The 16,253-nt window shown below is 48.1% G+C and overlaps 1 protein-coding gene across 11 annotated transcripts in view; it reads left to right on the top strand.

Annotated features, from left to right (window-relative positions):
• Nucleotides 1–16,253, top strand: part of SRGAP2 (SLIT-ROBO Rho GTPase activating protein 2) — a 286,141-nt gene that overhangs the window by 229,012 nt on the left and 40,876 nt on the right. For all 11 annotated transcript variants that reach the window (XM_017347830.3, XM_051821257.2, XM_051821256.2 and 8 more), the window contains 3 exons: nucleotides 4,139–4,223; nucleotides 7,390–7,417; nucleotides 12,635–12,659. In XM_017347830.3, the coding sequence (XP_017203319.2) occupies nucleotides 4,139–4,223; nucleotides 7,390–7,417; nucleotides 12,635–12,659 (138 nt within the window). The remainder of the gene's footprint in view (nucleotides 1–4,138; nucleotides 4,224–7,389; nucleotides 7,418–12,634; nucleotides 12,660–16,253) is intronic.

Raw genomic sequence — 16,253 nt, forward strand, 5'->3', positions numbered from 1 at the left:
ACAGAGAGAAAGCTCTTCCACCTGCTGGTTCACTCCTGGGCCAGTCCGAAGCCAAGAGCCAGGAGTTTCTTCCTGGTCTGCCACACCGGTGTTGTTGCTTTCCCAGGCCATAGCAGAGAGCTGGATCAGGAGAGGAGCAACTGGGAAACGAACCAGCTCCCGTGGGAGATGCTGGTGCTGCAGGCGGAGGCTTAGCCTGCTACGCCTCAGCACGGGCCCCTGAAATTCTGTTCTGACAGTACTGACTTGTGTTTTAGGAGTTTACTTGATCTTGGTGAAATAAAATCCCCAGGTCAAGTGAAAATGCCACATAATTACTTAACTTTTGGGTTTTGGTGAGGGAAGTAGGGAGTGGAATGACAGATAATTACCCAATATTAGGACATTCTTGAAATAAAGCAAGTGACCCTCCTTGCCCAAGGAAGGCATTTTGAGGTTACATGCAAAGAGCTCTTTTCCTGGCCCCCTGGTCTCCAAAAAATCATTACAAAGCCACCTCTTCCTCTCTTGCCTTCAGCTGGCTGCCTCTGCTCCCTTCTCTGTGTGTCTGTCCAGCAGCAACCAAAGCCTCCTAGCTCAGCTCCACTGATAAAGAAAGGTGATTTATATCCCCAGCCTCTCTCTTACGGAGATGAGTGCTGCCTAACGGGCAAGAGAGGGAAGTGATAAATAACATGCCTGCAAACTCCAGGAGGCCTTTACCATCCTGTGCCTGGCTCACTGGATGGAAACCTTCCAACCATTGTTTCCACACGATATTAGGGATGCAAGTCATACCTTGACACAGCTTTGATCCCGCAGGATTTAATGGAACCCGAAAAGGTAATCCATCTTACCTCCTTATCAGATTGTTATTTATTTTAATGGTTTACTGAGTGACAGCCAGAGTTAAGTAGTGAACTGTGAACACAAATGAAAAAAAAAAAATTATTTCCGGAATCAGAAGCAGAAACAAGAGCAAGAGGAAGGAACTGGCGTCCGTCTCCTTTCAGAACTTCGGTTGTTTTCTGAGCAGTCTGGTCTTGTATTGAGGGTTACAGTTTCTTGGAGAATTTTCCTCATTAGGAAATCTCTAGAGTCTCCCAGGATAACCTTCCAAAGAGAGGCCTTTGAGGGTTATGTTATTAGCAATGGATGTTTCCTGAAGGGTTTTCACCTCTGGGCCCTAAAGCACCGTTCCAAGCCTACAATTAGGCCTTGGTTAGGGATTAAAATATCACTCAGGTGAACTGGCAGCTGGAGCAGATGGAGGGGGAAGGCGACAGAGGAGCCTCTTCTCATGCAGATGTTCTCATGCAGAAGCACAAAGGAGCAGAGGGAAGCAGTCCTGAGTGAGGCAGCAGGGAAAGTTGGTGTGGGGCTCACTTCCTATTTAATATGCAGGGTAGGGACATGCCTAGATGCATAGTTCATAACTGCTGGGGAAGGTTTTGCTCAGAGAGTGAGATTGACATGTTTATTTATCATTCTTTATGCATTTAACGAGTGTCTGCTGTCTGCTAGGCATGGTGCTAAGCATCAGAGATGCAAAGAATCAAGAATGACATGATCTCTGGCCACGCAGCAGAGACATCCTAGAGACAAAGACCTGTGAATGACAAACCCTTGGTAACAGAGGCGTGTGAGAAGTGCTGTCATGGAGATTTGCAAGGGACACACAGGAGCATCTGGATGAGCGTGGGAGGGCCAGAAAGTACATCTCCAAGAAAGCAGAATTTTTCCTTTGTTTTTAATGAGAACCAGAGAGTTAAGTATAGGCTCTTAGAAGTTCACACTGAAAGGACAGACTTTGGCAGAGCAGTTAAGATGCCACTTGTGTCACCTGTCATCCCACAGCAGAGTGCCTGGTTCGAGTCCTGACTGCTTCCAAATCCAGCTTCCTGCTGATACTTAACTCTGCCATTCACATGGGAGACCCAGATGGAGCGCTTGGCTCCTGGCTTCAGCCTGGCCTGGCCCTGGGTATTCTATGTTTTTGTTTAATGCATACTAAAAGATGGACAGAACTATTACTTTAAAATATTTTACCCATTTACTGCCTTAGATGTCTCCTGTCTTACCACTGCTTGTGATTACACTCTGGGAAACCCTGCCATTGGCCTCTGAGTTTAGACATGGACAGGTGATCCCTAATGTAGCAAATGAACCCTTGCAGCTTGAGATAACCAAAGGAAACCAAGATCCCTAAGAGTGGCTATGGGGAGAGTGGGAAAGATGCCATTTTTAGAAATGATTTATTTTATTTATTTGAAAGGCAGAGTTATGGGAAAGAAGGGGCGGAGAGAGATCTTCTATCTGCCACTTCATTCCCCAAATGACTACAACAGCCAGGGCTGGGCCAAGCCAAAGCCAGGAGCCAGGAACTTCACCTGGGCCTCACGTGGGTGCAAGGGCCCAAGGACTTGCACCATCCTCTGCCGCTTTCCCAGGCAGGGAAAATCCAGCAGGGAGCTGGATTGGAAGTGGAGCAGATGGGACGCAAAACCACACACATATGGGATGCCGGCATTGCAGGTGACACCTCAACCCCTTACACCCCAATGCCAGCCCCAAAGACACTGTCTTGAGTTCAAAGGCTGGGGCTCCAGGCTTGGCACTGTCACTAATTTTCAAGGTTCAGCAATTTATTTGACACCCCCTCACCCTGAGATCATCGTCTCATCTGTAATGGGGAAATAATAATGTCTGCCTTAGGTGTTTTACAGAGTTGTCATGTGTCAAATGAGAGAATATGTACTAAAGTGCTCTAAAGACACTTAGGTTGCTAGACATATAAAAATAATCAGTGCTATGATGTTGACTTCCACTTCTCTCCCTCTTTTGCTCTATACCAAAATAGTGGAACATTCTATCTTAAAGATTAAGAGCACATACCATGTTTTCTTTTTTTTTTTTAACTTTTATTTAATGAATTTAATTTCCAAAGTACAGCTTATGGATTACAATGGCTTCCCCCCATAACTTCCCTCCCACCCACAACCCTCCCCTTTCCCGCTCCCTCTCCCCTTCCATTCACATCAAGATTCATTTTCAATTCTCTTTATATACAGAAGATCAGTTTAGCATATATTAAGTAAAGATTTCAACAGTTTGCACTCACACAGAAACACAAAGTGAAAAATACTATCTGAGTACTAGTTATAGCATTAAATCACAATGTACAGCACATTAAGGACAGAGATCCTACATGAGGAGTAAGTGCACAGTGATTCCTGTTGTTGACTTAACAAATTGACACTCTTGTTTATGGCATCAGTAATCACCTCAGGCTCTTGTCATGAGTTGTCAAGGCTAACTGCGTGTATCTGGATACCGACTCCATTCCTTGCTAACTGCTTGACCTTGAACAAATTAATTAATCTCTAGAAACCTCAGTGCTCTCATTCATGAGATGGGCATAATGATAATAACAGTGCATGGGGTTGCTTTGAAGATTTGATGATTTGTCAGGGAAACATGATTTCTCACTGGGCACACAAGGGTTAAGAAAGGTCCAATCTGAATGTGCAGCCTCACAATAATTTTTGGTCAGTTAGAGCAGGTGAGATTGCGTTTCCAAAATCTCACTTGTCTTTAGAACTGTCTGTGTGTGTGTGTGCGAGTGGGAGGTGGCAGCCCCTCCCTCTGAGCGCTTTCTGTGATGATTCCGTGCGGAGCAGAGATGGAGGCTGATTAGGATACAGCACAAAGATGCTGTGCGTGCAGCTGAGGCAGGGGCTGGAGCCTGCCACTGGCACTGCTCCTGGACTGATGGAATGCACCCTGGGAATGGCTCAGGTGGATGGTACGGATGTCAGCAGAGGTGGCAAGCAGCAGGTGTGTATCCTCTGTGAATACATCCGCCGCCCCCTCCCCCCAGTTCTTTAGAGGAACTAAGGGGAGAGATGAGGGGCTCCCCCAGTCTGTTTCTTTGCATTGGCCCAATGTGGAGCTCCCAGGAAAACATGGAGCGGGGTGTTAATCCACCATGAAATCAGCAGCTGGCCACAGGCAGCTTAAAGAAACAAGAAGTGGACGTGTTGGAAACTGGGTCAGAAACCAAATGACTTCTTGACAAGGGATTTGTCCGGTGGAGCATCCATGACCCTTTTTCCTTCAGGATTCTGATCACTCTTTCTTTCCTCCTCCTCCCTTGCAGAAAATGAAGGAGTACCTGGAGGGCAGGAACCTCATCACGAAGCTGCAAGCCAAGCACGACCTCCTGCAGAAAACCCTGGGAGAAAGTGAGTGTGGGAACCCTCTGCTGGAGGCTTGGCAGCAGGGGAGGGCCCGCGGAGCTTCGTCGCTGGGCACTCTCCTCTGTCTGCAGCCAAGTGGATCTGATCTGGTTATAGGAATGCATTTCTTTTCCTGGCTTGTTTGATGTGAAAGCCCACGCCCCCAGTGACTGCTTGAGTAATGGGGAAAGGCCAATGCTTAATGAAGCACTAATGTGCATCATCTATTGGTTTAAATGGAGCGTGCCTGCTCTCCACCCAGCCCCCCTCCTTCGCCTCCTCTGTGGCGGCTGGGGTAAAGGGGCTAAGGGGTTATTTATTTTCTGAACACTTTGTTAAGTTAGGTAGGGAGCCGTGAGATGAGGTGTCCAGCTGCTCGGAGGAGGGCTGAGGACCCTCAAACGCATGATGGACAGACTGCTGCTCGCTTTAGCTTCTGGGTGGGGCATCTGTTTCCTCTGCTTTCAAGGGTCCTGACTCAGCTTAGGTGGCAGCCCTCTCACGGCTGTGCTGTGCTGAGGCCACGGTGCTGAGTGGACTGTCTCATCTCACAGGGTGATTTTAACCAGACCCTGGAAAGTAGCAAGACAGAGAACGGGACTGGCACTCTGGACTTTCTCTCCTTGGCTGTCAAACAGAAGGCTAAGGTTGAAAGAGAAGCTTCCCCAGGGTTTTCTGGCACCTAGCCCAGGGCTCCTGCCTGGCTCTTAGCATCCATGATTAATGGAATCCCCAGGTTAGGGATGCCTCGCAGTGCCCAGCCCCTCCTCCCTGCCCCACTAATCTCCTCACTTAAAGATGTGAGAGAAGAAGAGAGAGGCTACAGGGAATGTGTAGTAACATCAGTGACAGACAAGCCTGCACTTAGGCAGATGTCTAACATTTTAAATAAATCCTTGAGCAATCTTCCAGCAAACCATAGGATATAGAACAGTGTACAGTACTCACTGGTTCATTGGCCCCATTGGTCCCACTTTTATACCAGAACCTTCTACCCAACTTTTTGCTCTGTCCTTTTCCTACTCTGAACAGTTCCCCCGGATGACTGATTCTTTTTTCTCGACCATCTTTGATCCTGTGCTATTTAGGCATTTAATTTCATGTGAAGAATGCCCTTTAAGTAATTTCTGTTCTCTTCCCTCCCCACCATCCGAGGGACTCAGACTAAACAGGTTCAGCCATTGAGAGCCAAACTTAGCTTATAGAAAATCTTTACTCTTGGGTTATCAGATTGTTCCATGAGGAAATGGAGAAACAGCTCATAGCTCTCTGAAGCAAGTTATAGCTGTGATTTCTTGTTGTCAAGACCGTCTAAGAACAATCCCTAAGACAGAGCAGGGTGCTGGGACACACATGTGTGCATGGCTTTGCTCATACACATATCAGCACCCGATGTGCTATTATGGATAGAGGGCAGAAGGTTGACCATTCATTAGTGCCCCAAATTGTCAAATCTTAAAGATGACAAGTTCTAGCAATTAAGAAAAAAAAAAAAAAACAACTGTAAATCTTCCTGTGTGCAAGTCATGCTGTCCCTGGGCCTTCTGGATGCATTTGTCACCATAATGCAGGATCCCCTGTTCTTGCCACAGAGCGATAATTGATGTATATGAATATTCCAGAATGGAAATGGGACAGATGTTGAAAATAATAGCTCTGAATAATATTTTTGCAGATGAAAGCTGAGACTTTGGTAACGAGAGACTGTTAGGGGTGGGGGATGGTGTTGCTTGAGATGAGCTGAACTGTAATCAACAATTAGCAACCTCTAAAGGCAAGAAAAAAAACCCTGCCCTCCCCCGCCCTTGGAGTTGCCTTTCCAGGAACTTGACTGAGGAATCTGGGAGCTGAACTCTCCTTCTCTGGCTCAACGCCTGCTGAGGTCTGCCCCTTATTTATCTAATATGAGTCTAATACCGATCAAGCTTCATTAACTTATTTATTTATTTATTTGAGAGGCAGAGTTACAGAGAGGCAGAGGTAGAGACAGAGAAAGAGGTCTTCTATCCACTGCTTCACAACCCAAATGGCCATAACAGCCAGAGCTGGGCCAATCTGAAGCCAGGAGCCAGGAGCTTCTTCTGGGTCTCCCATGTGACGCAGGGGCTCAAGGACTTGGGCTAACTTCTACTGCTTTCCCAGGCCATAGCAGAGAGCTGGATCAGGAGAGGACAGCCAGGACTCGAACCAGCGCTCATATGGGATGCCAGCAGTGTAGGTGGCGGCTTTACCCGCCAGGCCACAGCGCCGGCCCTTTATTTATTTATTTAAAAGACAGAGTTACAGAGAGAAGAAAAGCTAGAGGTCTTCAATCTGTTGGTTACTCCCCAGATGACCACAGCGGCCAGGGGTAGGCCAAGCCGAAGCCAGGAGCTTCATCTGGGTCCCTGATGTGGGTGCAGGGGCCCAAGTACTTGGGCCAATCCTCCTCTGCTTTCCCAGGTACATTAGAGGGGAGCTGGATTAGAAGTGGAGCAGCCAGGACTCGAATTGGTGCCCATATGGATGCCAGCACTGCACATGGTGGCTTAACCTACTGTATCACAATGCCAGCCCCTCAATTTCATTTTTTGAAGCTGGCTATGACCTATAAAACTATTTAGGGCCTATTATTGGATTGAGAACCTTAATTTGTTAGTAGTATTAAATGACATCTATCTCTTGCTACTTCAGACCCAATTAATATAGAATATAGTATGTATCTAAAACTAAAACATCCACATCTTCTCCTTTCTCTCCCAAAGCAACTCCTTTTCCTTCTTCTCCTCCCAACCTGAAGTGTGTGTTTGTGTGTGTTCATGTACTCAGGAGCAAGCAAATTTGCCCCCTCCCCAGAATACATATAAGAACAGCTAAATTTCATCTCTCTGAATCTCTGAAAACTTCTAATGATGTGTTCTATAAAATATGACTTGCTTTGTTAGTGTTCCCTGTAGCCACTCCCGTTTGAGAATCAGTTGATAAACCTAAGGTTTAGGAATGCCAGCAACCGTGGACTGGGTGCCAGCATCAGAATCAGTTCCTGCCTTGAGAGAGGCTTTCAGTGCATTTCTTCTTTCTCTCTAGTGGCTCCCTGGGATGATGAGCAGGGCATGGTCGTTGTTAGGAGTAGATCTTCCCCCTTCACCCCTCCTGCTTCAACATATGCTTTTTGCCTTTGTCTTTCCAACAGGTCAGCGGACAGACTGCAGTCTGGCCAGGTAGGTGTGGCCTGGGAAGGGAGAAAGGGAGGCTGGTGGAGTACTGTGATCCCAGCCCTGGGGAAGAGCCAAGGGGTTGGGGTTGCTTCCTTCCTTTTGCCTTACTGACCCCATCTGGTCTCAAATGGAAGTGGGGTTCACTGCAACTTAGGGAAAGAGCTCAACGGACCCGCGTGAAAGGAGTTATCATTGTTGAAATATTCCCCAAAGCCACTTGTAACCTAACCTTCGCTGCCAGACTTCAACAAGTGGGCTTGGGAAGTCTCTGAGAAGATCAGGAGACAGAAAAGATGACAGCTCCTAACCAGTGACTGTTGCTGGATAATGAAATATTACGTTGTATTTCTTGTCTTGCCAAATAGCGGTGGTAAAAATCCTTGCCTGATGTACAAGTATGCAACCCTCCCAGTATTCCCCCACCTTCCCTTCCTTCTCAGCCCAGCCAAATATTTTCCTTCCCAGTCATGAAGCTGCTATGAGAAAACTCGTGAGCTGGCAAAGAGCAAAGCATTCATTCAGCCAACAGTTCTCAGATGCCTAAAAATGTGCTGATTTAACTGGGGAAAGAGCCGTAATGGGCCACATGCCGTGGAGACCCTGGCTTAGCCCATTATATCAACCATTTGTATCTGCCAACATACACAGTGGTCATGAGGCCCTTTACAATTATGGCTCGTTATTTAGAGAGAGCTTCATTTGCTTTCATCATTTTGTCATTGTGGACTACAATAAAGATTCCATTAATATACCAGTCTTGATGAGTGGAGGGAACCAGGATATTGGAATTCTGAGGAATGTATCTTTTTTTTTTAATGTGGGCCAAATTTATTTGTCCATTTCTTGCATTTGAAATGTTTTTTGAGGACTTCCTTGGCTTGAGTTCTTTGCCGTAGTTCTGCTGACTGCTTTATGGGGTTTCCTCTCCCAGTCTTACACAGGCCACCCCATTCTCCAAGTTTCTTGTTGTCATCAACCTTAATTTGGTTGATTTGGTGTTCAGCACAAAGGGCCTCCACCAGCTTGACACACATAGGCTTATTCTGGTTATGTGCAAGCCCACAAAGATGGGCTTGGCGCTTGTCTAAGGCTTTGTTAGCTTCACAGATTCCACCTGCCAGGCCATCGTGGATGAGGGGTCTTCAGCACCTGTGGGGAGCAATCCGGACTAGACTAAGTTACTCGAATTAGGACTTATTCTATGCATCTGCTCTCCCACAATATGGCGCTGGGAGAGAAGTAAACAGCTTCCGCACAGCTGCCTCCAGTTCAACCAATTAACTGTAGGACTTGCTCCTGATTGGAGAGCAGCGTACTCAGCCGAGTTGGGATTGGCGGAGGAGGACTATAAAGGAGGAGAGAGACGGCATGCACCGGAAACATCTATGGGGAACATCTAAGGGAACCCGTGCAGCCCCCGAGAGAACCGGCCGGCGGTGTGCCGCTCCCCTGCGGAAGTGGGGAATGTGGCCAGGGGGAACTGCCCTTCCACGGAGGTGGAAGGGATAGTAGCCAACCCGGGAAGAACCAGCAGCAAACCCGGGGAGGGCCGAGCAGACGAAAGAACAGCGCAGGGTCCTGTGTTGCTCCTCCACGAAGAGGGGGAGCGACATAATGGTGCCGTGACTCGGATATGAAGCCTAGGCAGCGTTTAGTGTCGTTCCTCCACGAAGAGGGGGAGCGACATAATGGTGCCGTGACTCGGATAGGAAACCTAGGACGGATAGAAAACTTAGGAGGGAAGAAACGTGACTCGGATAGGAAACCTAACTCGGATAGGAAACCCAGGACGGATAGCAAACTTAGGAGGGAAGAAACGGGAAGAACTAGGGAAAATATCGGAGAGAGAAACTAGCAAACAGCCTAGGGAAAAGCCGGACGAAAAAGGAGCCGGAAGAAGCTATTGAAAGCCTAGGCATAGACTCGGATACGGACTACGGGGGGAAGCTGGGAGAAATCTCTAAGGTCGAAAGCGAAAGTGAAAGCTAGAACAAACAGACTCGGATGCAGACTGTGGGGAGAGGCCAGGAGAAATGAGGGAGGAGTATTGTTGGAAGAAAGCTTGGGGAAACATACCGGGTAGAGAAAAATGTTAGGGAAATTGAAGCCGTGGGGGGCAGGCCAAGGCGGAAACGAAAGCCACTTTCAAAGCCGGGAAGCTGCGCAGATGAGAGAGGCGCGCGGGCTGAAGCGGCGCAGAGCCGGGAACCCGCCGGCGGGGCGAGGTGCCGGAAAGCTGCGGGGATAAGAGAAACAGAAGTTTAGAAGTAAAAGAGAAATAGGAATGTTGGCAGACAGAAGTAAAATGGGAGAAATAGAAATGCCCGGAGATAGAGAAATAGAGAAAAATAAGGCCTCCCCTCAACATGCCAATTAGAAGGCTTGGATTCGGTCTGCCCGATTAGTGAGGCGATGAGCACCTGGGCGGCTAGCCGCAGGTCACCGAAGACAGGCACGAATTAACATCAGTAAAGCTTCCCCACAATGCAACAATTAGGAGGCTTGGATTCGGTCTGCCTGATTTAAGGCGGTAAGCGCCAGCAAAGCTCGACCAGAGTATGAGCTGCAGGTCACCGAAGATAGGCACAAACCAACACTAATAAGTCTCCCCCACAATACGGCAATGAGAAGGCTTGGATTCGGTTTGCCTGATAGGTTTTGTAAACACCTGCAGGCAGTTCTAGCAGAGTAGAGCATGCGCTGCAGGGCACCGAACACAGGCACGCATCAGCGCCTAAAAACCTCCTCACAATGGCGAAGAGAGGACCCGGATTCGGTTTTCCTGATTGATAGGACTTGTAAGAGCCTGTGGCAACGCTAGCAAGTAGAGCAGAGTGTGTGCCGTGGGACACCGAAGACAGGCGCGTATCAATGCCAAAAAATAAAAAGAAAGGGGGATCTGTGGGGAGCAATCCGGACTAGACTAAGTTACTCGAATTAGGACTTATTCTATGCATCTGCTCTCCCACAATATGGCGCTGGGAGAGAAGTAAACAGCTTCCGCACAGCTGCCTCCAGTTCAACCAATTAACTGTAGGACTTGCTCCTGATTGGAGAGCAGCGTACTCAGCCGAGTTGGGATTGGCGGAGGAGGACTATAAAGGAGGAGAGAGACGGCATGCACCGGAAACATCTATGGGGAACATCTAAGGGAACCCGTGCAGCCCCCGAGAGAACCGGCCGGCGGTGTGCCGCTCCCCTGCGGAAGTGGGGAATGTGGCCAGGGGGAACTGCCCTTCCACGGAGGTGGAAGGGATAGTAGCCAACCCGGGAAGAACCAGCAGCAAACCCGGGGAGGGCCGAGCAGACGAAAGAACAGCGCAGGGTCCTGTGTTGCTCCTCCACGAAGAGGGGGAGCGACATAATGGTGCCGTGACTCGGATATGAAGCCTAGGCAGGGCTTAGTGTCGTTCCCCCATGAAGACGGGGAGCGACAAGCACCTCTTGTAAAGCAGTGTCAGTCTCCATTGCACCTCCAGCAGCAGTGCCTTCCTCCGCCATGGTGGTGGGTTCCGGGTGAAGCCGAAGCTTGAGTGTACCCAGGCCTTCTCCTTCTTCTTCTTCTTCTTCTTTTTTTTTTTTTTTTTTTTTGGGGGGGGGGGGGACAGAGTTGGACAGTGAGAGAGAGAGACAGAGAGAAAGGTCTTCCTTTTTCCGTTGGTTCACCCTCCAAGTGGCCGCTACGGCCAGTGTATTGCAGCTGGTGCGCTGCGCCGATCTGAAGCCAGGAGCCAGGTGCTTCCTCCTGGTCTCCCATGCGGGTGCAGGGCCCAAGGACTTGGGCCATCCTCCACTGCCTTCCCGGGCCACAGCAGAGAGCTGGACTGGAAGAAGAGCAACCGGGACAGAATCTGGCACCCCAACCGGGACTAGAACCTGGGATGCCTGCGCCACAGGTGGAGGATTAGCCTAGTGAGCCTTGGCGCCAGCCTCTTCTTCTTCTTCCTCCTCCTCTTTCTCTCCCTCCTCCCCCTCTTCCCCCTCCTCCCCCTCCTCCCCTTCCCCTTCCCCTTCCCATTCTCCTTCTTCTTTTTAAGATTTTATCTATTTACTTGAGAGGCAGAGTTACAGACAGAGAGAGGGAGAGACAGAGAGAAAGACCTTCCATCCACTGGTTCACTCCCCAAATGGCTGCAATAGCTGGAGCTGGGCCGATCCAGAGCCAGGAGCCTCCTCTGGTCTCCCATGCAGGTACAGGGGCCCAAACACTTGGGCCATCCTCTACTGCCCTCCCAGGCCACAAGCAGAGAGCTGGAGTGGAAGAGAAGAAGCCAGGACATAAACTGGTGCCCATTTGGGGATGCTGGCACAGCAGGCAGAGGCTCAGCCTACTGCGTTACAATGTTGGCCCTGGGATGTTTCTTCTTGATGATAGTCTTGATTTAAGGGTGAGCACCTGAGCTCCTGTAGCTGCAGCAGGCTCTGTGGGACTGAAAAGACTGAGATTATTCCACTGAGTCACCTTGGGCTGCTCTTTTCCCCTTTCTGAGCTCTGAGTTCCTCTTCTATAAGATAGGAGCATTACACTGAATCAGAGGTACTCCAGGGTTCCCAAGAGTTTCCGTGGGAGTGGCCTGGTGGCAGCGGCGGGGCAAGGCCCAGTAGCCAGGCTCTGGTCCCTACCTTCACTCGAAGCAGCACAGTGCTCTCCTCCTTGTTTGGGGCCTTGTGCCTCTGGGTCTGATTCCCTTTGTGAAAAGTCTTCTGAGGCTACGCTCAGCTTGAAGACACTGATCCAAAGAATCCCCAGGTTCCTTCCAGTCTGGATGTTCTACCCTCTAAATCTGGAAAAATTGCTCCCTTTCTTTTTCCTAAGGATTTCCAAGAGAAAGAAAACGTTTGTATCCCTTGGTGTTTACCAGTGTCTCCTTACAAATCCATGTTTTTGTTGTGTAACCCAGATGTATTTTACTGCAGGCTGAACCAGTTCTCCTATTCAGATTTTTGAATGGTGGTAGATCTTAAATAAGCAGGCTCTCTCTGCTCAGTTGTGAAGGGAGAACTTAACTGAGCTTTATCTGAGAAGTAGCTTACCAAGTCTCTTAGCCATTTCTGGGACAGAGCTGAATAATGTGACTTTCTTTATCAACCACCACAGAGATTAATTATTAAAAACTTTACTTCTGGGTTTTAAAATGGTCATTTGTCTTATTGTGTCCCAATTTTCTCTTTTTCGTCTCTGTTGCTGTATGGGTCCTGACTTGGTGGGATCGACCACAGGCGTAGCTCAACCGTGAGGAAGCAGGTAAGAGGCTAGACTGGTCTGGCGTGAAAAGTGAGTACAGCTAATCCACTAGAAGGGACAGGCATATTCGAAACTTACAGGTTTTGTTTGTTTTGGGTAACGTGGTCATCCTAGATAGATTTTTAAGCCATGCTAACAGTGCAAAGGATAAGCCTGGTCTAGATAAGGTAGCTAAAAGCTGCTTGCTCAACACAACGTTTTGCACGTGATTTTCATTGCTGTACTGGGATCTGCCATTGGGTGGCTAGCCCGCATTGCCCATATAAGGAGGGGTCTTAGAAAGCAGTGGTGTGGGTAGTCCTCATCAGTAGATAATGTAAATAGCACTTGTGTTTGTTTAAAATAATATTAATTGAAGTATTTTGTGCAGTTACAAATTTGACTTCCTAATTATACTTTATGGCAAATACTGAAACGATTGTGTGTCCCTTAAGCTCGTATCAGCCATGCAGTAGGCAGTTAGCAGGGAAGGGGGAGAGAGAGCTCAGATATATTTCTATGTCTCCTCAGGGAGAGCTGATCCAGGCTTAAAAATCATTTTGGGTGATTCACAGTGGCGCTAGCCACAGGGAGATCATCGAACGTGGAGGGCACATGGTTCCTGTGGTGTTGGCAGCCTCTGTAGTCTCTTTAGCTGATCTGACGGCTAGGGCCGGGTGGACAGTCCCGCTGGGGCACCCAGGTGACTTGGGCTTCACTTTGCTTTGCTGCCACTCTTTCCCCTTTGTCTATTTTGTCTCCCATTTTAATGATGACACTGTCAGATGCACTTACACGGCCTTTTAAATTATAAAATTTCATTGCAACTCTCCGTCCTCTTTGTTTCTTTGTTCTGCCTCCTTTCTCCCATTTTTCCTATGAACATTTTTTAATGTGTATTTGTTTATGTTCACCAGTGTGAAAGGCATAGAGGCAGAGATCTCCCATCTGATAGGTCACTTCCCAAATTGCCCACAACAGCTAGGACAGGGAGGGCCATGTCAAAATTCCAGTCTGAAACTCCATCCACATGAGTGGCGGGGGCCCAAGCAACTTGAGCCATCTTCCACTTCCTCCCACAATGCATTAGCCTAAAGTTGGATCAAAAGTGCAGTAGCAAGGACTTGAACCAAGACTTTCTGGGATGAGGGACCTCCCAAGCAGTGGGCTAACCCACTGCTCCACAGTGCTCCCCCCCTCATAATTTCATTTAAAACTGGAGGGAACAGAGTGCCTTCCAATGATAATATATTGCACTTAAAATGAACAAGTGAATGGCTTATTTTTTAATTAATTGATTTTATTTATTTGAAAAGCAGAGAGACAGAGTTCCCATCCATTGGTTCTATCTGCTGGTCCACTCCCCAAATTGCTGCAACAGCCTGTGCTGGGCCAGGCTGAAGCCAGGAGCCAGGAACTCCAGTCAGGACTCTCCAGTGGACAGCAGGGACCCCCGTAACTGAGCCACCACCTGCTGTCTCCCAGGGTGTGTGTTCGCAAAATCAGGAGTGGAATTGGGACTCAAACCGAGGCAATCCAATATGGGCATATGGGCCCTTTAACTGCCACACCAAATTGCCTGCACCTACAGGTTCTGTCTTGAAGACAGAACAAGCCATTTTTCCTTTAGGCACTGAAAATAAAATTGAGCTTGAAGTTTGTTCCTTTCGGCTCCTGGACTAAAATGGAACCTCTAGCTTGTAGATGGAGCATGTGTGTGAGTGCCAGAGCCCACAGTTGGGCAGGTGTGTGTGCTTCTGGTTTCACTCTCATGCTAGGGGAATGGTACCCTTCTGGTTTGCATCCTGCTGCACTTAAACGGTTGCAGGCAAAGTATATGCCTAGTGCTCTGTTTGCCTAAGAGTTATAGGATACACCAAAAAGCCCAATCAAATAAAGACCATGTTTTCAATCTGCTGCCTCAGTTTACTTCCAGTAATCGAAATCTAATGATGGATCAGCAAGAAATTTTTCTAAGATAACCAGGAGAGTAAAATAGTAAGTAATTTGGAAGATGAATAATCTTGTATAAGTAGCCAGGAAGTAGATGTTTGCTTGCTAGCTTTCTTGCTTGTTTCTGGCAAATCAGCCAAACAAGAGGAAGAATCTGGTAGCTTTTGTTTTTGAGGGTCCCTGATGGGTTCCAGTCATTTTTGTGCCAACTGTCATAGATCTTTCTGCAAAAGGAGGTGCCTCCACTGCTGCCCCCAGGCCTTCCAGCTCCCTTCAAGCCCTGCCCCTGCTCTCACCTGTCTAGTACTTCCATACCATCTTTGTTGGCCTCCCCTCTGCCCTGATTCTAAATCTGGCATTTCCCCAAGGCTTGGCCCTCTCTTGGTTTCTCTCCCATGTCACTCCTGTTGCCTCGGATGAGTCTTTTCCTCCTTCTCTGGCTTTCTTTGGTTTTTGATTCTGTCTCTGAGCCCTAAGAGATTGACTGGACCTGTGCCCTCCCTCAGCATGTCTTCACCTTCCCGTATGTCATTTCCTTGGCTCTGCCTCTGTTTTGTTTATTTTTGTTCAAAGGGACTCCCCGTTCTTCGCAGTCTCTGAGGCCCCGTATATTATCTTTAACACCATTTTTCCTTCTCATCACCCACATCTAATCAGCTGTCAAATCTTGTATTTTCTCCCTTGGTGAGAAAACAGACATTTAACAAATGTGGAAGAGGCCAGTAGCAGACAAAAACCTTAACCCCCTTGCTCATAAGAAGTTATTCCAGGGATAGGTGTTCAGCATAGCAGTTCAGGTGCCACTTGGGGTGTCTGCTTCCCAAATCAAAGTGCCTGGGTTTAAGTCCCACCCCCATTTCGGACTCCAGCTCCCTGCTAACATACACCCTGGAGACTTTAAGTGATAGCTCAAGCACTTGGGTCCCCACCACCCCTGTGGAAGACTAGATTGAGTTCCTGGCTACCAACTTCAGCCTGGCCCAGCCCCAACTGTTGCAGGCATTTTGGGAGTGAACCAGCAAATGGAAGATCTCTCTCTCTCTTTCCCTTGTCTCTGGCTCTGTGCCTTTGAAATAAAGAAAAGTAAATAAGATTTTTTTAAAAAATATGTGCCAAACAATGTCTATGTAGGCATTATCTGGCTGTCTTCCTAGTTGTTTTCTCCTGCAAATCCCTGGACCACCACCTTACTGTCTTTTCCGAGTTATGCCTGCCACCCTCCCTCCTCCACTTTTGGTTTAAAGTTTTCTTAATCTGGTTAGATGGGAAACTAACCAGATTGTCTTTCCAACCTTGGGATTATATTCATATAACCAAAAATATTTTGAACAAGACAAGTAACATGGCATCAGTTCTAACACTGGGGGAGAGATGAGGGAGAGGAAAGATAGGTATAGTCAGTAATAAAAGCATGTGGAGCAACCGTGGGGTCAGCTGTCTGCAGGTCAGTGGTGAAGTGCCAGGCTTTGGGTCACTACGGAGCCACAGGCACATCCACAGGGAATGGATTCACTCCTAGCTCAGAAACATTACAGGGACAAGGGAGGATAGCAGACGCCACCAAAGCCTTTGTGACGTTGTCCCTTAGTTATTCCCACTAGACTCTATCTTAGCTCTACTGGAGCAGTAGGGCCTAGGGAAGCACTCTCCTGCAGGAGGACA

The sequence above is a fragment of the Oryctolagus cuniculus genome, chromosome 13, assembly GCF_964237555.1.
Source record: "Oryctolagus cuniculus chromosome 13, mOryCun1.1, whole genome shotgun sequence".
In the NCBI taxonomy this organism is placed as follows: domain Eukaryota; kingdom Metazoa; phylum Chordata; class Mammalia; order Lagomorpha; family Leporidae; genus Oryctolagus; species Oryctolagus cuniculus.